We start from the raw sequence: 24,125 nt of genomic DNA on the forward strand, positions 1-24,125 counted from the left end.
TATTCTGCTCGTGGCCCATTTGTGACTTTCACTTAACTCTGTGGGGCCCCATCCTCCATAGTTTACGTTAATTGCAGAAGTTTTAAAAAATGTATTTATTTATTTATTGAGATAAAGAGTGGGATAAATAAGCCCTTTCTGCCCTTAGAGCTGCGTCTCCCAGCAGTTTAATCCTAGCCTAATCATGGGACAATTTACAGTGATCACTTAACCTATCAACTGTTATGTCTTTGGACTATAGGAGTAAACCAGAGCACCCAGAGAAAACCCACAATCACGGGGAGAATGTACAAATTCCTTACAAGCAGCGGGGGAAGTTGAACCCAGATCGCCTGCACAGTAGAGCATTATGCTAACCACTACATTACTGTGTTGCCCATTTTTTTGGGTCAACCATCCTAATTATTCTAATATACAGTCAATATTTATGTTTTACAGATTATAGGTATTGTGTGTTAAAAATGAAAACTAAAACAATTTCAAAGCTCTGAATAGGATACTCTATTTATAAAATATATAGTATTCTTCCAACCAGCAAAAAAAAAATCACAATATATTGTTTCTTTGGATAATTCGTGAGATCCTTGTGACTGATGGCATACTAGTGAGCTTTTTGAATATCTGGTTGCAACTTGGTTAAAGATAATTGACGATCACCTCTTTTCACAACCTTAAGGCAGTTACGAGCTCTTGATAAGCAGGTGGAGAGCTTGGCTAAAACCACATTTAACTAGATAATAGGTGAGAAATCCAATTAAAATCAACTTTGCTTTCTCCCAGAGTTGTGGAAACTTATTTTGAATAGCACTAGTTATTTAGAAATATTGCTTGCTGCATTTGAATTTTGCTTAAGCTGTTATATCACTCTGCAGCTCAATAGAACATTCTTGCATTGTGGTGTCAACATCGTTCACATTCACCCCAGATAGATCCACCACACATCTGGAATATGTGTCTCCAGCAAGTCTCTGAACCAAAATTCCATATCGTTGTGCACTTGTATTAAGAATGGCTAATGAAAGAAATTGCATTAACTCGTGGCATCCAATAATGCTGCTGAGAAGCTTCCCCCCCCCCCCCAAGGAAAGTGGTGGTAGTTTCTTTGCATATTTTTTTTTCCCCTTGTACCTGTTTGTTTATATTTGAAAAGCTGAATTTATTAAACAATGTTCAATAAAGACATGAAAAGTACAATTGTTTGGTGTGTATTATAGTTTAAGCAAATTGTGTTTGTCTATTATTATGACTTAGATGAAGATCAGACCACATTTTATGAGTAATTAATGCAAAACAAAAACAGGTAACTGCAAAGGGTTCACAACCTTTTTCATGCAACTGAATGGTGCTAGAAAGTTTATGAACCCTGTAGAATTTTCTCTTATTTCTGTGTAAATATGACCTAAAATATGATCAGATCTTCACATAAGTTTTAAAACTAAATAAAGAGAACCCAATTAAATAAATAACATAAATACTATACTTGCTCATGTATTTATTGAGAAAAGTACAATATTCTATGTATTTGTTGGAAAATGTACGTGAGTGTTTGTTTTCAGTAACTGGTGTGACCCACTTTTACAACAATAAATTCAATAGACAATAGACAAGAGGTGCAGGAGTAGGCCATTTGGCCCTTTGAGCCAGCACCGCCATTCAATGTGATCATGGCTGATCATCCACAGTCACTACCCCGTTCCTGCCTTCTTCCCATATCCCTTGACTCCGCTATCTTTAAGAGCTCTATCTAACTCTTTCTTGAAAGCATCCAGAGAATTGGCCACCACTGCCTTCTGAGGCAGAGCATTCCATAGATCCACAACTCTGGGTGAAAATGTTTTTCCTGAGAACTTCGTTCTAAATGGCCTACCCCTTATTCTTAAACTGTGGCCTCTGATTCTGGACTCACCCATCAGCGGGAACATGTTTCCTGCCTCTAGTGTGTCCAATCCCTTAATAATCTTATATGTTCAGTCAGATCTCCTCTCGTCCTTCTAATTTCCAGTGTATACAAGCCCAGTTGCTCCAATCTTTCAACATATGACATTCCTGTCATCCCGGGAATCAACCTCGTGAACCTACGCTGCACTCCCTCAATAGCAAGAAAGTCCTTCCTCAAATTTGGAGACCAAAACTAAACACAATACTCCAGGTGTGGTCTCATCAGGGCCCTGTACAACTGCAGAAGGACCTCTTTGCTCCTGTATTCAACTCCCCTTGTTATGAAAGCCAACATGTCATTAGCTTTCTTCACTGCCTTGCAGTACCTTGCATGCTTGCTTTCATTGACTGATAAATAAGGACACCTAGATCTCATTGTACTTCCCCTTTTCCTAACTTGACAACATTCAGATAGTAATCTACCTTCCTGTTCTTGCTACCAAAATGGATAACCTCACATTTATCCACATTAAACTGCATCTGCCCATTCACCCAGCCTGTCCAGGTCACCCTGCATCCTCCTAACATCCGCCTTATATTTTACACTGCCACCCAGCTTTGTGTCATCTGCAAATTTGCTGATGTTACATTTAATCCCTTCATCTAAATCATTAATGTATATTGTAAATAGCTGTGGTCCCAGCATCGAGCTTTGCGGTACCCCACTAGTCACCGCCTGCCATTCTGAAAAGGACCCGTTAGTCCCTACTCTTTGTTTCCTGTCTGCCAACCAATTTTCTATCCATGTTAGTACCCCACCCCCAATACCACGTGCTTTAATTTTGCCCACTAATCTCCTATGTGGGACCTTATCAAAGGCTTTCTGAAAGTTCAGGTACACTACATCCACTGGCTCTCCCTTGTCCATTTTCTAGTTACATCCTCAAAAAATTCCAGAAGATTAGTCAAGCATGATTTCCCCTTCATAAATCCATGCTGTCTCGGAGCAATCTTGTTACTACTAACCAAATATCCCGCTATTTCATCTTTCAACCGAACATTTCCAGTAACTTGATCAATCCTGCACATTGGCTTAGAGAAATTTTACATCATTCCCCTGTACAAAATTGCTTCAACTCTGGGATATTGGTGTGCTTCCTTGCATGAACTGCTTACTTCAGGTCCTTCCACAACATTTCTATAGGATTAAGTTCAGGACTTTGACATGGGATTTTCTTCTTCTTAAACCATTCTATTGTTGATTCACTCTTGTGTTTTGGATTATTGTCTTGTTGCATTATCCAACTTGTATTGAACTTCAAGTGACAGACTGCTACCCTGACGTTCTCTTGTAAAGTGTCTTGATACAATTTTATCTCAACGATTGCAAGCTGTCCAGGCCCAGAGGCAGCAAAGCAGCCTCAAACCATGATGCTCCTTCCACCATGCTTCACAGCTAGAATGAGGTTTTTGGGGTTTGTGGGCCTTGCCCTTTTCCCTCCAAATATAGTGGTATACAATTCTGCAAAAAAGTTCAACTTTTGTCTCATCTGTACACAGAATATTGTCCCAGAAGCGTTGTAGAACATCCGGATGGTCTTTTGCAAACTTGAGACGTACAGTAATGTTTTCGTTTTTTTTTTGGAGAACAGTGGTTTCCTTCTTGTCCTTCCATGAACATCATTCTTGTTCAGTATTTTTTCTTATAGAGGACACATGAACAGAGACCTTAGCAAGTTCTAGAGGTTTCTGCAGGTCTTTTGCTGTAACGTTTGGGTTCCTTTTCACCTCCTTCAGCATTGCATATTGTGCTCCTGGTGTGAACTTTGCAGGATGCCCACTCCTAGAGAGTAGCAACAGTACTGAATTTCCTCCATTTGTGGACAATTTGTCTTGCTGTGATTGAAGAACACTCAGGTCTTTGGAAATGCTTTTGTAGCCTTTTCCAGCTTCGTGCATTTCTTCAATTCTTCTAAGGTCCTCTGAAAGTTGTTTTGATTGGGGGTTGGTACACATAAACAGATCTTTCTTGAGAAGAACAGGCTCTGACAGTAACCTGACTTTGAGTGTCTTTTTTATAGGGCGGGCACCCTTACAACCCACACCTCCAATCTCATCTCATTGATTAAAACACCTGGTTTCAAATAGCTGTTGTAGAAAGCATCACCCCAGAGGTTCACATACTTTTTCCAATGGAAACATGTAATATTGGATCATTTTACTCAATAAATAAATGAGCAAGTATAATGTTTTCTATGTTATTTATTTGATTAGGTTCTCTTTATTCATTGAATAAAGATCTCATTTAGGCAGAAATGGAGAAAATTCTACAGGGTTCACAAACAGGGTTCATAGCACCAATGTATAAACAGTAGCAACAATACAATTGTGTGAATAGGCTCTACAGAAAATTAGTAAATGCTGAAGAATTATAATAAGTATAGTCTCAAGTGAAAGGTATTAGAAACATAGAAAATAGGTGCAGGAGTAGGCCATTCGGCCCTTCGAGCCTGCACCGCCATTCAGTATGATCATGGCTGATCATCCAACTCAGAACCCTGTACCTGCTTTCTCTCCATACCCACTGATCCCTTTAGCCACAAGGGCCATATCTAACTTCCTCTTAAATTTAGCCAATGAACCGGCCTCAACTGTTTCCTGTGGCAGAGAATTCCACAGATTCACCAATCTCTGCGTGAAGAAGTTTTTCCTCATCTCGGTCCTAAAAGGCTTCCCCTTTATCCTTAAACTGTGACCCCTCGTTCTTGACTTCCCCAACATCGGAAACAATCTTCCTGCATCTAGCCTGTTCAATCCCTTTAGAATTTTATACGTTTCAATAAGATCCCCCCTCAATCTTCTAAATGCCAGTGAGTATAAGCCTAGTCGATCCAGTCTTTCTTCATATGAAAGTCCTGCCATCCCAGGAATCAATCTGGTGAACCTTCTTTGTACTCCCTCTATGGCAAGAATGTCTTTCCTCAGATTAGGGGACCAAAACTGCACACAATATTCTAGGTGCGGTCTCGCCAAGGCCTTGTACAACTGCAGTAGAACCTCCCTGCTCCTGTACTGAAATCCTTTTGCTATGAATGCCAACATACCATTTGCCTTTTTCACTGCCTGCTGTACCTGTATGCCCACCTTCAATGACTGGTGTACAATGACAGCCAGGTCTCGTTGCATCTCCCCTTTTCCTAATCGGCCACTGTTCAGATAATAATCTGTTTTCCTGTTCTTGCAACCAAAGTGGATAACCTCACATTTATCCACATTAAATTGCATCTGCCATGAATTTGCCCACTCACCTAACCTATCCAAGTCACCCTGCATCCTCTCAGCATCCTCCTTACAGCTAACACCACCGCCCAGCTTCGTGTCATTCGCAAACTTGGAGATGTTGCATTTAATTCCCTCGTCTAAATCAAGAATATATATTGTAAACAACTGGGGTCCCAGCACTGAGCCTTGCGGTACCCCACTAGTCACTGCTTGCCATTCTGAAAAGGTCCCGTTTACTCCCACTCTTTGCTTCCTGTCTGCCAACCAATTCTCTATCCACATCAATACCATACCCCCAATACCGTGTGCTTTAAGTTTGCACACTAATCTCCTGTGTGGGACCTTGTCAAAAGCCTTTTGAAAATCTAAATATACCACATCCACTGGGCTCTCCCCTATCCACTCTACTAGTTACATCTTCAAAAAATTCTATAAGATTCGTCAGACATGATTTTCCTTTCACAAATCCATGCTGACTTTGTCCGATGATTTCACCTCTTTCCAAATGTGCTGTTATCACATCTTTGATAACCGACTCTAGCATTTTCCCCACCACCGATGTCAGACTAACCGGTCTATAATTCCCCGGTTTCTCTCTCCCTCCTTTTTTAAAAAGTCGGGTTACATTAGCCACCCTCCAATCCTCAGGAACTAATCCAGAATCTAAGGAGTTTTGATCACTAATACATCCACTATTTCTTGGGCTACTTCCTTAAGCACTCAGGGATGCAGACCATCTGGCCCTGGGGATTTATCTGCCTTTAATCCCTTCAATTCACCTAACACCACTTCCCTACTAACATGTATTTCCCTCAGTTCCTCCATCTCACTAGACCCTCGGTCCCTTACTATTTCCAGAAGATTATTTATAATGTCCTCCTTAGTGAAGACAGAACCAAAGTAGTTATTCAATTGATCTGCCTTGTCTTTGTCATTAGTATTGCCATGTCATTAGTATTGAATATACATGTAAAAATAAAACTAGCTTTTTAGATAATGTTTTTTAAAAATAATGTAATTTTTAGGCAAATAGTTTTTAAAAATGCTATTATATATACCAATTCTATGTGGCAATAAAGAGTGCATACTCAACAAGGAAAGTGAATTGAACTTCCTTTCAAGCTATAAGTATCAGAAATGTAATGGAAGTTGTAGTGTAGATAGTGATGCAGTGATACATTTCACACATTCTTGCTTCTGCAGTTTAGCTGTTTCTGGCAGGTGACCTCACTGCAGCAACTGCACCCTTCTTGTCACATTTAACACACGGGTCAGTGGACGATAAGCAGAACTAGCCTCCTGCTGCATATTCACTGATTGGCCTTGCAGGAGACAGATCTGCCCAAACTTCAGTTTGTTTGTGATACTCATAATGGTTTTAATTAGATTACTACAACATGGGCCATTCCAGGCTTTCCATATTGATCCCGTTCTGATAAGGAAAACATGGCAACTTCTGACAGTCTTTCATTAGATATGGATGGTTCCTATTAACTTGTAATTATCCATAACAAAATAAGCATAATCACTAGTTCATGGCACATGTTACCAGGTATCCTACCAGGTCGCACCCCACCTCTCACTCTATAATCATCGTTTTGGGGGTGGATGTGAAATGGTGTTCTGCAGGGTGTGAATGGTGATTTGTGCGTGGTCAAGCAGGAGCAGAGTTAATGCCCATCACCTCTATACACACACACCCCCCCCCCCATCTATCTACAGGTGTTTTGTTGGCTCATTTGCATCGTCTAGCTTATTTTCTCATTCACTTCACTCAGGGTTCCAATTAAATTACATGCATATATGAATTTCTTTTATATATTATATATTTTAGTAATATGTGTTAAAACAGTAAATTTATCATGGCCCATTTAGAAATTTCTGTGGCCCCCAGTTTCTTTTTTTACTTGTGGCCCTTACAAAATCCAGCATGGCACCCTAGGGGGCCATATGGCCCATGTTGAGAATCATTGTTTTAAATGTTTCTTATGGAGGTTTTGCAGAGACTAGTCTAATATACAGATTGCGAAGAAAATCATAATGATTGGGCTATGGGCTTAGTCTATGCCAATAACAAATGGATGGTTGGACTTCCTGTGGGATTATGAAACCCCTAATTAAATCTTGTTTCTTAGTCTATTATTTCCTTGTAGAAGTATCAGTCAAATCAAGTCAGTATTACTGTAATGCACAATTACCTGTCATAACACATCTAGGAAATTATCATCCAACAAACTGACTCCCTAAGTGTCATTGTCACAGGAGTACAAAAAAAAAGTGTCAAAGGAACAAGTAAACAAAGATATTGAAGAATAAAATTATTGTTTCGTGTACCATAAAACTGATTATTCCGAACCTTCTTAGTTTTAGGTTCAGATTCCTCCTTAGTTTTGGGTACATGCTTTTATTTGAAATGTAACCTTCAATGTTGGGATTCCATGAGGTCTAGAAGGATTTGTTGATGAGGATCAGGTTTTTGAAATCAATATAATTTTGTAGACTTTGCCCCTTAAATAATATTTAATAATTATGCATCTTGCTGTGGATGAAACTATAGAAAAAGTAAGAGTGTCCATAATTTCCCATGAGAAGAAGGGGATACTATGTGGTTACTTTTATTGCTACTGTAATGCATTCTCCTCATTCCTATTGATGTTAAGATTATAGAATAGTAATAATTAGATGTGAATCAGATCGTGAGTGAATTGCAAAACTTAATCAATCTGTGCAAATTAGTTCAAAGGTTGAAATCAAAACCTCAAGAGAAAAACAGAATGTGCATATTACTATATCCTCTTGTATGTTGGAGGAACATGGAACAGGAAGAGAGCAGTCCAGTTGTATGATTGACTTCCAGGGCTGTTTCTGCTGGAAGTACAGGGAGCAATTATTCTGAATAAATTTTTCTCATCTTTAACATTGACCAAATCTATGATAAAGATAGAGAATTTATTTTAAATGGGAATAGTCACTTTTACTGCGAGTTAAAGTTTTCAATGTTTGGATTGGTGATAGAATGGAGTAACTTTGGAATATCCATTTAGGTAAGAATTGCACAAATCAAAGTACATACTTCTTTCAAAAGACCAAATGCTTTCTAAATGCAGGTTTACAGTTTGAGCTATTAGAAACTATTAAGTCTTTTTCATGCTTATCTTTACAGATATCTGGAGCCTGGGTGTTATTCTTTTCATGTTGGTCTGTGGGCAGCCTCCATTTCAAGAGGCAAATGACAGTGAGACTCTCACCATGATTATGGACTGCAAGTACACTGTGCCTGCCCATGTCTCCAAAGAATGCAAGGAGTAAGTCATGGATCTGCTGTAATGTATGTTTTCATAGCATGAATTACCTATAACATGATTGATGGTTTAGGGAACGCTATTTACATTAAGTAGGCTATATAAAGGATCAATTTTAAAAACTTAATATTTATGCTTTGAAGCATTTATAAAAGCCATTGCAAAATTTTCTATCATGTAAGGTGTCTTTGAATATAATTATTGTGTTGTTGCTATCAATTATATTTTTATACAGCTGTTTTGTAAATTTTTAATACTCATAAATAATATCAATGTATTTAATAAGGCTAAAACAGCTACTTGACAGACTAACAGTGCAACTTGACTAAAAAGATTCCAAAATAATTAAGAAAATTTAAGGTGATGTATTGTAAATAAATATCCCTTCCAAAAATGTTACTTTTCATTTCCATGTATAAATGTGGGCTGACTACAAGTTGCTAATTTCAAAATGGGTGGTATATGTCCAGGTTTTAGTTGGACTTGTGGGTAAGATGCTTAATATATGGTGGTGATTAAAATTTAGAACTCAGTTTTTCCTGGGCACTCCTCACATCAATTTTCCACTCTAAATGCGTAGCTAGATAGGATCATAAAGAGAGTTTTTGGCACATTGGCCTTCATAAATCAAAATATTGAGTACAGGGCTGGTATGTTATGTTGAAATTGTCTAAGACATTTGTTGTTGTTGGCACCAATAATCAGGCCTAATTTGGAGCATTGTGTGCAGTTATGATTACCTACATTCAGGAAAAATATCAATAAGATTGAAAGAGTACAGAGAAAATTTACAAGGATGTTGCCAGGACTTGAGGTCCTGAGTTATAATGAAAGGTTGAATAGGTTAGGCCTTTTTTTCCCTGGAGTGTAGGAGAATGAGGGGTATAAATCGGGTAAATGCAAGTAGGTTTTTTCCACTAAGATTGGGTGGGACTCAACCTAAAGGTCATAGGCTAAGGATGAAAGGTGAAAAATTTAAGGTGAACATGAGGGGAAACTTCTTCATTCAGAGGGTGGTGAGAATATGGAATAAGCTACCAGCGGAAATGATAGATCCGGCTTTAATTTCAACATTTAAGATAAATTTGTATAAGTACATGGATGAAGGGGGTATGGAGGGTTATAGTCCAGGTGTGGGTCAATAAGTCTAGGCAAAGTAATAGTTCAGCATAGACTAGATGGGCAAAGGGGCCTGTTTTTGTGCTGTAGTGCTCTATGACTTTCTGACTCTATTAGTTTGGATATCCCATTCTCTCAGTAACAGAAGGCAGTGATTCCAAACAGTTTCAGCACACACAAATTTGAAATTATATTTTTCTAATGTTATTTCCTACAGTCTTATCAATCGCATGCTGCAGAGAGATCCAAAACGAAGAGCCTCACTGGAAGAGATTGAGAACCACCGTTGGCTTCTAGGAATTGATCCTTCACCTGCAACCAAGTGCAATATTCCGCTTGTCTCTTACAAGAATCTCTCAGATGAAGAACATAATGGCATCATCCAGCGCATGGTGCTTGGTGACATTGCAGACCGAGAAACTATTATTGAGTAGGTGCAGCGGAACCCTACGCACAAGAAGCAAGTCTTTATCAATACTGGCTTCTTTTTCCAAAGTGTATTGTGAATATATTGTTTACATGTGCTATCAAAATTTTGAAACTGATAGATTTAGCACATATCACAAAACTTGAAATCAAGCTGTGTTGTTCAGCTTAACTACATATTTAATATCACGAACAAGAGAAAATCTGCAGATGCTGGAGGTCCGAGCAACACACACAAATGCTGGAGGAACTCAGTAGGCCAGGCAGCATTTGTAGGGGGAAAGAAGTATAGTCGATGTTTTGGTCCTGCCAAAGGGTTTCAGCCCGAAACATCAGCTGTACTTTTTTCCATAGATGCAACCTGGCTTGCTGAGTTCCTCCAGCATTTTGTGTGTGTTGCATATTCAATATGTTTTCATTCAAACTATTGAAACTTGGTCAAAGTCAAAATACAGTATATCGTGGGACTGTATTAGCAATTTTTTCACTCTTAATGGTGAAATGATATTCACCGGTGAAGAGAAATGAGGAAACAGAAATAGGTGTAAAACAAAAATCACTGGGAATACACAAGTTGAGTGCGAAACTTCAATGACTTTCTAAAATAATAAACAGCTTTCCTTGTGCAGTTAAGAGTTGTTGAAATCCCATTGAATAACCATCATTGATAGTAGTCTTTTTACTTTTTTGCTGTGCATTTAATTATTAATATTAAAGACTGAATAGGTAAGCAAAATAGTTTGTAGTTGTCGGATTCAGCTTTACACTTTTTCCTCAAGTGATTAAATAAATACTATGAAGGGGAAAAGGTACACATTAGTTTACAGAACATAATGCTTAAAGTATATTTAATTACAGGAAAGATTGTTCTCAGAGACAGGATTCTTATATTCTGCTTAATTGGCTGTGTACTTGTTCGTGTCAGGCTGTCACATAGAAATTTGTAACAAAACATAATGCCTAGAATATTGAAGTTGTAGACAGATGCATGTGTATCTCAAAATCACTACAAGATTCTGTGAGGTCATTTTGTTTTACAAATGGACAATATCCCCAGTAAAGAGAAGGGAGCTCTCTTCATTTGATTCTTTTGATGTGAATGCAGGTACATGTTAATGTACCACTACTTTCAATCAGCACAGTTGCTTAATGGAGCCGCTCCGGACTAAGGAGTGAGCCAGATGGCAAATCTTTAGAACTTTTGAACAATGGGATAGCACATTATTGCAGTTTTACTGAACAGCATTGCTAATGCCAGGTTAGTAATAGTTCTGGATATAAATGCTTCCCTAAATTCAAGATGCTATGATATTATGATGCAAATACAATAACTGAGACAATGTGACTATCATTATGTCATCTGTGAATTACCCTGTGACGTAGAAAATAGCCATATGGGATCAACTCTCAAGAGTAATCCTGTTCCTTTACTTAGTTCCCTGTAACATATTCTCCCTCAAATATTCAGGAACAAATGGCATCAACTTCATGGACTCTTTACAGATTACAGAGGATGTATTTGCTGTCTTGATGCAAATTAGGATGAATAAATCCCCAGGGCCTGACAAGGTGTTCCCTTGAACACTACGAGGGGCAAGTGTAGAAATTGCCAGGGCTTTAGCAGAGGTATTTAAATCATCCTTAAAAATAGATGTGTCAGAGGTCTGGAGGATAGCCAGTGTTGTTCTGCTGTTTAAGAAAGGCCCTAAGAACTAAACCAGGAAATTATAGCTCAGTGAGTCTGACATCAGTAGTGGGAACGTTATTGGAAGGTATTCTAAGGGACCGGATAGACAAGTATTTGGATAGAGATGGATGGAGTAAGTATAGAGTTCTTTGAGGAAGTTCCCAGGGAAGTTGTTAAAGGCAAGGCAGTGGGTGTTGTTTACATGGATTTTAGCATGGTATTTAATAAGGTCCTGCATGGGTGGCTTGCAGTGGGATCTGGACCAGCTGGGAAAATGACAAATGGAATTTAATGCAAATGAGCGTAAGGTGTTGCACTTCGGTAAGACTAACCAGGGTAAGTCTTACACAGTGATTGGTAGGACACTGAGGAGTGTTGTCGAACAAAGGGTTCTGGGAATGCAGGTCCATAATTCATTGAAAGTGGTGTCACAGGTTGATAGGTGCATAAAGAATGCTTTTGGCACATTGGCCTTCATAAATCAAAGTATTTAACACAGAAGATGGGATGTTATGTTGACATTGTATAAGAAATTGGTCAGGCCTAATTTAGAGATTGTGTGCAGTTTTGGTCACCTATCTATAGGAAAGATGTAAATAAGGTTGAAAGAGTGCAGAGAAAATTTACAAGGATGTTGTTGGGTTCAGAGGACCTGAGTTATAAAGAAAGATTGAATAGGTTAGGACTTTATTCCTCAGAATGTAGAAGATTGAGGGGAGATTTGATAGAGCTATACAAAATTATGAAGAATATAGATAGGGTAAATACAAGCAGGCTTTTTCCACTGAGATTGGGTGAGAGTTGAACTAAAGGTCATAGGTTTACAATGAAAGGTGAAAATTTTAAGGGAGTGTGAGGGGAAACTTCTTCAGTCAGAGGGCCATGAGAGTGTGCATGTGAGCTTGATTTCAATGTTTAAGAGAAGTTTGGATAGGTACATGGATAGCAGAGGTATGGAGGGCTGTGGTCTTTTTAGGTCAATGAGAGTAGGCAGATTAAATGGCTCAGCACAGACTAGATGGGCCAAAGGGTCTGTTTCTGTACTGTACATTTCTGTGACTGTAATTCCATTGATTGTCCTAACATCTACATTAGATAAGGGTGATTTATGATCGACCATTAATATGACAGTCAGCATGTCTTGGGGATATGAGAGGAAACTGGAGGCCTGAGGAGAGGGTGCATACCTATACAATCAGAGGGAGAACACAAACTCCACACAGCACAAAAGGTTGGAATTGAGTGCAGGTTGCTCAGGTGTTAGACAACTACACTACCTGCAGAACCTCCATTTAATATAGTCATTTCTATTTGTTACAAGTAAAAGCCTTTTGCAACCTACATGCATTCCTATAATGGTTTTCAGACTCAAATAATCCCAATGCAATTTACAGGCCTTTAAGTACTTTTGAAATGCGGTTATTGTTGTGATATATAGGAATTCCTCAAAGGATATGCTGAAAATATTTATTCTGATTCATTATTTGTTTGTTCTTTAAGGTCACTGGAAAGTAATAAGTACAATCACATCACTGCCACTTACTTTTTACTGGCTGAAAGGACCTTGAAGGAGAAGCAGGAGAAAGAAGTTACCCGTTCCTCCAGCCCAAGCCACATTAAAGCTCAGTTCAGGTACAAACAAGTAGGCTACACATGTCTGTTAACAGATACTTGTAGAGGTACACTGTCACATTGTATTTCTAATGTTGTTACAGATTACTTAAGTCTTTGGCTCTGTCATTTTCTGTGGTGTAGGACTAGTGCAAAAAAACATACATGTTGAAACTTTTATGCAGCTTAGTCACATGCAGAGTTTTAAAAACTTGGATATGGCACGTTAATTAAAAGAAGATACATTTTATTGATGGAACTGTCTCTGGATGTTTACAAGAGGGTTATAAGCTTTGGAGTCTGAGGTCTAGAACATTTACTTCTGCATAATATTGTGCAGAAGAATTTGAAATGTACTTTTTCTTAGGGACATAGTTCAAAGGAAAAAAGCTTCTTTGTGAAGAACTAAAGATACTTTTTTACTATAGGTGATTGGATACATGAGGAAGGAAAATTTGAGTACTGTAGTAATTTTTCACCTTGGGGGATCCTTTTCTCTTTGAGTGCTTATCTCCCTGCTTCTTGAATGAGTTGTTTCTGCTGACCCATTTCCCTGCAAGTAGAGGTATACAAATGCTTGAGTCTTAGATTAAATGAGATACAAAATAAAATAAGGTATAAACTATTCTTCTCATTTTAAAATGGAGCTGGAGATGAGTACTTTGAATACATTGTATAAAGGCTGAATAACACTGATACATTTAAGATTTCCTGGGATTGTTGCATGTGGGGCCATAGTTGTCTGTACAATGCCCATTTAGCTTGGGGATGGAATTTTATATTAATAGGATGCGAGTCACAAGAGCAAGTGCAAGATTTGAGCAAGTAATCTAGGTTGACTGGAGACTCACTGTCCTTATATGCTGCTTTATATTTGAGTAGGCCTTGTTTTGCTCATGGGCAATAAGATATATCATGACAGTATATGAGCAGCAGGAAAGTTGTCAAATTAATTGAAACCTTGCATCAAAACTCAGTGGTCATGCACAGAAGTGAACAGAATGGCTGTAGCTGTAGAAAATCAGCATCCCAAGGATGCTGCACCTGTTTTTTTTTAAAGTTCTGCTTTTGCATCTTGGGTTTGGTTGTAAGGTGGCCCTTCCTTTTGTATTTCCCTGGTACTGGTTCATTGTCCTTTCTTGTTCATGTGGGATGAGGTAAGACTGGACCAGCACGTTGGTGTACTGAAGGCAAAGCAGCCCGAATTGCATTCTGAGATTGGGTGTCATACCCAATGTTGGTGCTACAGCACATATTTGCTACAGAGAATGTTTTGTGTAGACTTTCACATCAGAAAGATGCAACTTCCCCTGGGCCTTTGAACCTTCCACTGAATAGGAAGCAATATAATAGCTTTGTATGAAATATTATTCTGGTGAACCTTACTCTCTACAGGCTCAGAATTGTTTTTGTTTTATGGAACCCTGCATTAGAAAGAGCAATGAAAATTTCACTTCCTTAGTTTCACAACCTGCTGAAAAGGATATTGCGGTCTTTTGTATGGTATAGTATCAAACTTAAATGTGCATTGTGAGAATGTGACATTAAATTAATAAAATTCACTACCTACTTCTGCAAGATTAAACAGTCCAACTTTTGATCAGTTTATCACATGAATTGAGTCTAATTGTGACCTGGTGTGGTAGTATTTATCTTAAAGATGTTTTGTGTCTGAGCATTCCATTTGTATATGTAAATGATACTGAGATTCTTTGAATTTCAATAATCATTGACATAATATCTGTTTCTCCAAACAGTAGATCCAATCTTAGTTTAGGCTGAAATATGATTTTAAGTCTTGTCGATACATGATCACATTTTCTTAGGATTTGTTGGGCCTTTTTATTTAGCCTGTAGACTTTTCCACAATTTATATTTGTGGAAACCTCGATTAAAGGGTTACTCCCTTATACCATTGCATGAAGTGACCTTCACACTGTTAATCGAAACTTAAGGCAACAGTACGATCATTGTCATCAGATCCAGTAATGATATTTACTCTGATATTGACTGCTATTCTCATCCCTGCAGGTTGAGTAAGAGTTATTTTTCTACATCTGGTTGAGTTACTCACACCTACATTTGTCACACTGAGATACTAATTAGTACAATTTCATAAACATTTTGCACATTTATTCTGGGGAAGATGAGAGGTTTTGAATTATTGATATCTGAATTTTCATCTTTCCGAACATGATAAATTTGGAAAATGTTATGAAAGAAAACTCAATATTTTGGTTGTATTAGTTGTACTTATTGAAGTAGTATTCCAGTTGTTCATGTTTTCTTCATGATCTTCATTTTTTCTGCACAAGATTGTGCCTTAGCACAGCATAAACTGATGCTGATGGATTTACAGCAAAGCAGAAGTAGACTGGATGTCTAATGTTAAATATTCTATTAGTATGCATTTGATAATAAGTAACTGAAGTGTAAAGCTAATTTAAAATTTGGTACCATAAAGCCTCATTAAAAAATTGAAGAAAGTGACTGAAGATTTTGATCCCTTTTCTCTTTTGTCTTCAAAATTAGGCAATCCTGGCCTACAAAAATAGAGGTAACAAAAGATATTGAAGACATAACAACATCACCCATCATCCATCCTGTGTCAATTGCCGGAGTCTGTTCTCCAGCTCGCACTGCGGAGTCCACCATTAATGGGCATCGAATGAAATCTGGTGAGCCTGCAAAGAAAGAAGAGTCAGCGACAATTGGTGCAATTGGAAAGCCTCCTACAAACAATAGGACGTGTCTGTTCAGAGTGGAAGAGGATGAAGAGGATGATGAGGATGACAGAAATGTAATTCCTCTTCCCACTCCTGTAGTTTTACGACGCAAACCTTCCATAACAAACAGGCTTACCACCAGGAAGAGTGCTCCTGTCCTTAATCAAATATTTGAGGAAGGAGAGTCGGATGATGACTTTGACATGGATGAAAACCTGCCCCCCAAGCTCAGTCGGTTAAAGATGAACATTGCTTCTCCAAGCACTGTGAATAAACGTTACCACAAGCGGAAAAATCAAGGCCGTGGATCAAGCTGTAGCAGTTCTGAAACCAGTGATGATGATTCAGAAAGTCGCCGTCTTCTTGACAAAGACAGTGGGTTCACCTACTCCTGGCACCGCCGTGATAGCAGTGAAGGGCCTCCAGGGAATGGAGGGGATGGAAGTGGGCAAGGCAAGTCAAGTGATGGGAATGCTGGTTTTGACAAGAGCAGCCCAAGTGATGGCAACAAAGGTGGAAGTAGTCCTTCCAATGATTCCAGTGGGAGCACCAACAACACGGGAACAAGAACTCACAGCTGTACAACACAAGGAAATTCTTCACAGTCACCTAAAGTTGCAGAAGATTTGGTGGAGAGCCTGAAGCTAATGAGCCTCTGTCTTGGATCCCAATTGCAGGGTGGCAATGGTAGTAGATACATCATTGAACCAACATCTGGAGTTAGAATACATGAGAAATCAGCTTGGAAAATGTGCATCACCTCGAGTAATATTATAGAGCGAACCTCTGGCTTGACCAGTGGCGAGTCTTATTCTGACCAAATGGCTGACCTGCTGAATATGCTTGAAATGACAAAAGAGAACAACATGAACTTGAAGAACAGTGTTCTACAGCTACCTCTTTATGAGAAAACACTTTCTGTGAATTTTCAGCGGAACCCTAAGGATGGACTACTGTGTACCTCTAGTCAAACCAGCTGCTGTCAAGTTATTTAATATGTTTTAGCTTGATTTAACTGTTATTCTTGCTGGTTACAGTTTGACTTTTTTAGCAAAGTGAAATTCTTTTAGCCTTGAGCTTTTTAAATGGACTTTTAAAATTATTTATTGCAATGTTCGAATTAGTTTGCTCAATATATTGACAATGCATGGTCTTTGTGCATGCTGCTCGCTACTGCTTTACTTTCCCAACAAGAAAAACATGACTGGGGCAGAATTTTTTAATATCTTGGGAGTTTAGTATCAACCTGTTGGTTGTATGTTGTTAATGGAGTTAAATACAGTTTAAGTAAATAGTGCACTTTGTAGCTCTTTGTGTTGCACATGAAAGGATACTGCAAATCGATATGGTTTCAGACCATATGATCAAAGAGTGTTAGGTTTAATTACTTACTCTAGTGTACCTGACAGAAAAGAACCAAAGCAATAACTGAAATATTGCAGCCCTTGTGAAAACATTTCACTATTCCAAGCTTGATGAAATGCTCTCTGCACAATAGTCATACTGGAGAGTCTTAATTTGTTGAAAGATTGCAGAGAACTCACTTCAGGGTGGGTTAGTCTATATTGACTTAAACTCAGGATAAGGCAAACTTGAGCAAGACTTTGAAGGTGCTATAATTGGACAGAGTTGGATTGAACTAAGTTTGCTGATTATTAGTGTCCATGACACTATGTTGCCCCTCAAGTGAGAAAGCCCTGCACTTAGGCTAGCTTGTCTCTTTATCTGTGTATATGTTTGGATCTACTTGTCTGTCAGTTCTGTGGGGTAGGACGTGGTGTAGTGATTGGAAACAACACAAAATAGCATTGTCACTTGCAGACCGGTAAGTTGTGATTTGCTAGAAAGACAATGTCAGGGTAGCTATGATTTAAATGTGAAGTACTTACTGTTTATATCCTGCATCATGACACTTAAGATACCACCAACTCCCTTCCTACTATTGAAGGGATCCTCCACTGACACATGGAGAATCACATTAAGTCCTCGGAGGAGAAGAGATTTTCAATGCTAATCTGTAATTGGAATTTCAGTCTTTTATTGAAAATAGTTTATGGATTGCTTTCTGTTAAACTCAGTAGTTTATGGATTGAATAGAGTAAACCATTCCTAATCCATAGATAAATGGGCTATACTCCAGTCAATAGGGAGTTATGGATTTACTCATAAGATTATTTATCCTCTCTAACATTGAAAAACTCTACTTCCTTGAAATATAGGTCTGGCTTTGGCAAAAGCTTTCCAGTCAGTTATTTGGTGGTAAATATATGTTTTAAATTAAATGCTGCAGGATAATTTGGAGTTGGGGTTGGGGTGTATCAAGTTAGTCTTAAAGTATATTGGCATTCCAGTTTTTAATGGCCTGATTTTCATTGTGGGAAATAACAAATAGTGAAGGGAATTCATAGCAATTGTGTAGATGCAGTTAAGTTTTTGGATTAATGTACATAGTTTTGTTTATATTTTATGTATAGCCTTGTGATGGCAACTTTTAGAACTCCTACCTTGTGTATTTGTACAAGAACTGTAAATTTGTGTATACACAGTACTGAGAATTACAGTGATGTACAGTTGTCAGATTGTACTAGATTAATGTAGGTGGAAATGCCCACTGTTTAACTGTCTGTATTCTATATGGAGTTGTCTCAAGTGAATGACCCGTAAGTAATGTGTTGTATGTTGTGCTGCATCATTTGGTGCAATGAATGGAAAGAGTAACCACTACTTATGAATGTTGTTGGACCAAATAATGTAACAGTATGAAAATGTGGCATCCCATGGCCAACCTTTCAATTGGTATTTTCATGTGTGAATAGTGGCTAATTTGTAACTTTAAAACTATTAAAATATGTAAAATTATTTGAATTAGAAAAGAGAGCCCAGCTCAATTTGTGGTTGACTTGCATGTGCAGATGACAAAAACCTTCAAAACTATCATCTTTGCTTAATAGCTTAAGGACAGTATCATTCTGAAGCAATAGTGAAACAACAGACTGGTTTCCTTCTGTTGTTACTCTAGTATTTATAAAACCAACCATTTTGTAGTTTGGCACTTTACAGAAAGGGTATTTTGGAAATTAACCAAGACCTAGAGAATGATCTGCACTGCTGTCCAGTATTGCCTCCCTAACTCAACTAAACATTAATGAAACTAAATTAGGAACTTAAGTAAATCTCCACAGTTTATGTCATTACAACTGTTGTATGCAGAGTTGTATTTCCTCAAGAGGGCTTAAATATATCAGTACACCACCAGTGTTTTAGAGAATTTGTTTTGACTGCTGCTATCAATGAGCAGATGCATGGGGAGAAATTTGTTCAATTTCTGTTCCAAATTTGTGACAGCTATTTTAGCTGTAGCCTCTTCTATTTCCATGTGGCATTCAAAACAGTTCGGCTGAGGGCGGCTTGATGAAACAGGATGCTCACAATATTTGATCAAATTTATTTTGTTTGTGTACTTCATCCAGAGATTCTGCCAAGGCAGACATGGAGTATGGTCAATGTTATTTGTTTTCACCATAAATGAAAATTCCAGTTCAATCAAAAATGTATAATTGTTTTCCAATTTGTTTCAATCATCCATCTGCCCTGTGTTTGTGAGTTTCTACCAAAGTTGCCCATTTTAAAAATTTCATCCTTTTTAAATAAAAAATTCTCCCTGATCTCTTCTTTGGTATCCAGCTCTAAAGATAAAGGTTTCATGTTTAGCTTTATTTGTCACAAATACATGGAAACATACAGCATGCATCAAATCAAATCAGAGGGGATTGTGCTAGGCAACCTGCAAGTGTCACCATACTTAAAGTGCCAACGTAGCAGATCACAACTCACTAATCCTAACTCTACGTCTTTGGAATGTGTGAGGAAACCCACGCGGTCATGGGGAAAATGTACAAATTCCTTACAGCTTGGGCTTTAAGTTTTATGCTAACCGCTATGTTAACGTACAACCTGACTCCAACTCTACCCACTTTTCCTAGTTCTAACCTCCAGACCAATGCCTCTCCCAAGAACCTATTCTTCCAACTTAGGCCTCATTAAGCACTAGATCTCCATTCTAGAAATGCCTTCAACTGTTCTGGAGTTCCCTCCATAAAATCTCCACCAGTCTCATTTCAAGCTCCAACCTTGGCATTGACCAAGCTGTAGTTAATTTGCATTTCTCGGGTGGCCTTTATCTCTCATTTAGGTTCTTGGCGAATAACTTGGATATTGTAGAGTTGTAGAAAACTACAGCACAGAAACCGGCCCTTCAGCCCATCCAACCATGCTGAATTATTTAAACTGCCTAGTCCCATCGACTAAGCTCCCAGGACCTTAGCGCTCCATACTCTTTCCATCCATGTACCTATCCAAACTTCTCTTAAGCTTTGAAATAAAAATCACATCCACCACTTGCACTGGCAGCTCTTTCCACACTCTCACCATCCTCTTGGTGAAGAAGTTTCCCCTCATGTTCCCCTTAAACATTTCACATTTCATCCTTAACCCATGACCTCCAGTTGTAGTCCCATCCAACCTCAATGGAAAAAGCCTGCTTGCATTTACCCTATCTATACCTCTCATAATTTTGTATACCTTTATCAAATCTCCCCTCAATCTTCTACATTCTAGGGAATGAAGTTCTAACCTATTCAATTTTTCCTTATAACTTAGTTCTTCCAGTCCCAGCAACATCCTTGTAAGCTATCTCTAGTACTCTTCAAATCTTATTTACATTTTTCCTGTAGGTAGGTGACCAAAACTGCATACAATAGTCTGAATTAGGCCTCACCAACATCTTATACAACTTCAACATAATATTCCAAATCCTGTAGTCAATAAATTGATTCACGAAGGCCGATGTGCCAGAAATTTTCTTAATGACCCTATCTACCTTAGACACCATTTTCAATGAATTAGGGACCTGTAATCCTTAATCCCTTTGTTCTACCACACTCCTTAGTGTCCTACTACTCACCGTGTAAGACCTACCCTGATTGTTCCTCCCAAAGTGCAACACCTCACACTTGTCTTCATCAAATTTTACCTGCCATTTTTCAGTCCATTATTTCAGCTGGTCCAGATCCCATTGCAAGCTTTGATAGTCTTCCCCACTGTCCACTACACCCCCATTCTTGGTGTCATCTGCAAATTTGGTCATCCAGTTAACCACATCCAGATCATTGATCTTCATGACAAACAACAACAGACCCAGCAGCGATCGCTGTGGCACTCTGCTAGTCACAGGCCTCCAGTCAGAGAGGTAATTATCTACTACCACTCTGGCTTCTCCTGAAAGCCAATTTCTAATCCAATTTACTACCTCATCTTGAATGCCAAGTGACTGAACCTTCTTGACCAATCCCCCATCCAGGACCTTGGCAAGTGCCTTGCTAAAGTCCATGTAGACAGCATCCACTGCTTTGTCTTCATCAACTTCCTGGTAACATCTTTGAAAAACTCTATAATTGTTTAGATACGACCTACCGTGCACAAAGCCATGCTAACTATGCCTAATCAATCCCCGACTATCCAAAATGGTCATATATCTGGTCTCTTGGAATACAATCCAATCAATTTCCCACTACTGATGTCAGGCTCACCAGCCTATAATTTCCTGGTTTATTGTTAGAGCCTTTCTTAAGCTGCAGAACAATAATCCTCCAAACCTCTGTCATCTCACTTGTTGCTAAGGATGATTTAAATATTCAAGCTTTGTATTCTCCAAATTTCACTTTTTAAGGCCTCCCACTTACCAAGTACACCTTTGCTAGAAAACTGCCTGTCCCAATACAAACTTTGCAGATCCTTTCTGATACCATCAAAATGGGCCTTACTCCAATTTAGCATCTCAAATCCAGGATCAGACCTATCCCTTTCCATAATTACCTTAAAATTAGGGGTCATAATTATGATCCCTAGATGCAAAGTGTTCTAACTTCTTTCACCTAACCTGTCTCATTTCCTAATGGGAGATCAAGTATTGTACACTCTCTCATTGGGACTTCTACATACTGATTAATGAATCTTTCCTGAACACATTCGACAAACTCTATCTCATCTAGTCCTTTTATAGTATGGGAGTCCCAGTTAATATGCGCCAAGATAAAATCACCTACTATCACCTTATGTTTCTTGCAACAGTCTGCAATCTCTACACATTTAATCCTCTAAATCCTGCAGATTATTGGGTGGTCTGTAACATAGCCCCATTAACATGGTCATACCTTTCTTATTCCTCAGTTCCACACATAAAGTCTCACTAGATGAATTCTCTAGTTTTCCCTCATTAGTACTGCCACCCTTTCCCCTTTAATCCCTCCTACTCTATCACATCTAAAACAACAGAAGCCCTGAATATTGAGCTGTCAAGATTCAAAGTAAATTTTATTATTAAGTACATATATGCTACCTTATACAATTCTGAGTTTCATTTTTTGTGGGCATACTCAACAAATCCATAGAATAGTAACTATAACAGAACCAACTAGGGTGTTCAACCAGAATGCAGAAGACAACAAACTACAAATACAAATATAAATGGCAATAAATAACTAGAACAATCGATGAAGAGTCTTTGAAAGTAAGTCAATTTGATGTGGGAACATTTCAATGATAGAGCAAATGAGGTTGAGTGATCTCCTTTTGTTCAAGTGCCTGATGGTTGAGGGGTAGTAACTGTTCCTGAAACTAGTGGTGTGAGTTCTGAAGCTCTTGTACCTTCTTCCTGATGGCAGCAGTGAGAAGAGAGCATGACCTGGATGGTGGCAATCTCTGATGATGGATGCTGTTTTCCTATAACAGTATTTCATGTAGATGTGCTCAATGGTTCGGAGGGCTTTACCCGTGATGGTCTGGGCTGAATCCACTACTTCTTGCAGGATTTTTTGTTCAAGGGCATCAGTGTTCTATACCAGGCTGTGATGCAGCCTATCATTAAACTCTCCACTACACATCTATAGAAATTTGTCAAAGTTTTAGATGTCATGCTGAATCTCCACAAACTCCTAAGGAGGTAGATACACTGGTGTGCTTGCTTCATAATTGCACATTATTGCACTTATGTGCTGGGCCTAGGACAGGTCCTCTGAAATAGTAACACCCAGGAATTTAAAGTTACTAACCCGCTTCACCTCTGATCCTCCGATGAGTACTTATGAACCTCTGGTTTCCCTCTCCTTAAGTCTATAATCAGTTCCTTGTTTTTGCCAGATTTTTTATTCTCCTTGTATCTATATGCTGATTCATTGCCACTTTTGATTCAGCCCATGATGGTGGCGTCAATATATGGCAATAGAGCTGTGCTTAACCACACAGTCTTAAGTATAAAGTGAGCACAGCAGGTCTAAGCCCACAGCCTTGTGGTGCATACATGCTGATGGAGGTCTTGTTGACAATCTGAACTGATTGGGGTCTGCAAGTGAGGGAATACAGGATTGAATTGCACAAGGAAGTATAGAGCCAAGGTCTTGGAGCTTATTGATTAGTTTTGAGGGGATAATGGTATTGAATGCTGAGCTGTAGTTGATAAAGAGCATCCTGCTGATTCAATCTTTGCCAGTCCTGCCCCTCCTGCAACTAAGTTTCAATAATGCCTACAATATAATAATTCCACATGTTGATCAATGTCCTGAGCTCATCTGTCTTTCCTACAATACTTATTGCATTGAAATTTATGCAATTCAGAACATTAGTCTCACCAAACTTTTGCTTCCCAACTTTGAAAGTTTAACAACAGCCATCTCCACAACTACTCTACTAATGGTTCTGGTACTCTGGTTCCCATTCACAAGAACAAGGAAAACGAGGAGGCCATCCGGCCTGTTGAGCCTGCTCCACTATTCAATAAGATCATAGCTGATCTGACTATGGACTTATCTCCACCTACCTGCCTTTTCCCCATTACCCTTAATTCCCCTACTATGCAAAAAATCTATCCAACCTTGTCTTAAATATATTTATGGATGTAGCCTCCACCATTTCATTGGGCAGAGAATTGTGCAGATTCACCACTCTTTGGGAAAAGCAGTTCACAGAAACATAGAAAACCTACAGCACAATATGGACACTTCAGCCCACAAGGTTGTGCTGAACATGTCCCTACCTTAG

General features: G+C 38.6%; 1 protein-coding gene across 1 annotated transcript in view; it reads left to right on the forward strand.

The window, feature by feature from the left end:
* The window catches only part of snrka (SNF related kinase a), a 46,105-nt gene extending 23,855 nt beyond the window's left edge, over positions 1 to 22,250 (forward strand). Inside the window, exons 3-6 of the mRNA XM_059973205.1 lie at positions 8,324 to 8,465; positions 9,799 to 10,011; positions 13,195 to 13,326; positions 15,838 to 22,250. Of these exons, the coding sequence (XP_059829188.1) occupies positions 8,324 to 8,465; positions 9,799 to 10,011; positions 13,195 to 13,326; positions 15,838 to 17,026 (1,676 nt within the window). The 3' untranslated portion in view covers positions 17,027 to 22,250. The remainder of the gene's footprint in view (positions 1 to 8,323; positions 8,466 to 9,798; positions 10,012 to 13,194; positions 13,327 to 15,837) is intronic.
* The last annotated feature ends 1,875 nt before the right edge of the window (positions 22,251 to 24,125 follow it).

This window comes from Hypanus sabinus, chromosome 1 (assembly GCF_030144855.1).
Source record: "Hypanus sabinus isolate sHypSab1 chromosome 1, sHypSab1.hap1, whole genome shotgun sequence".
NCBI lineage: Eukaryota > Metazoa > Chordata > Chondrichthyes > Myliobatiformes > Dasyatidae > Hypanus > Hypanus sabinus.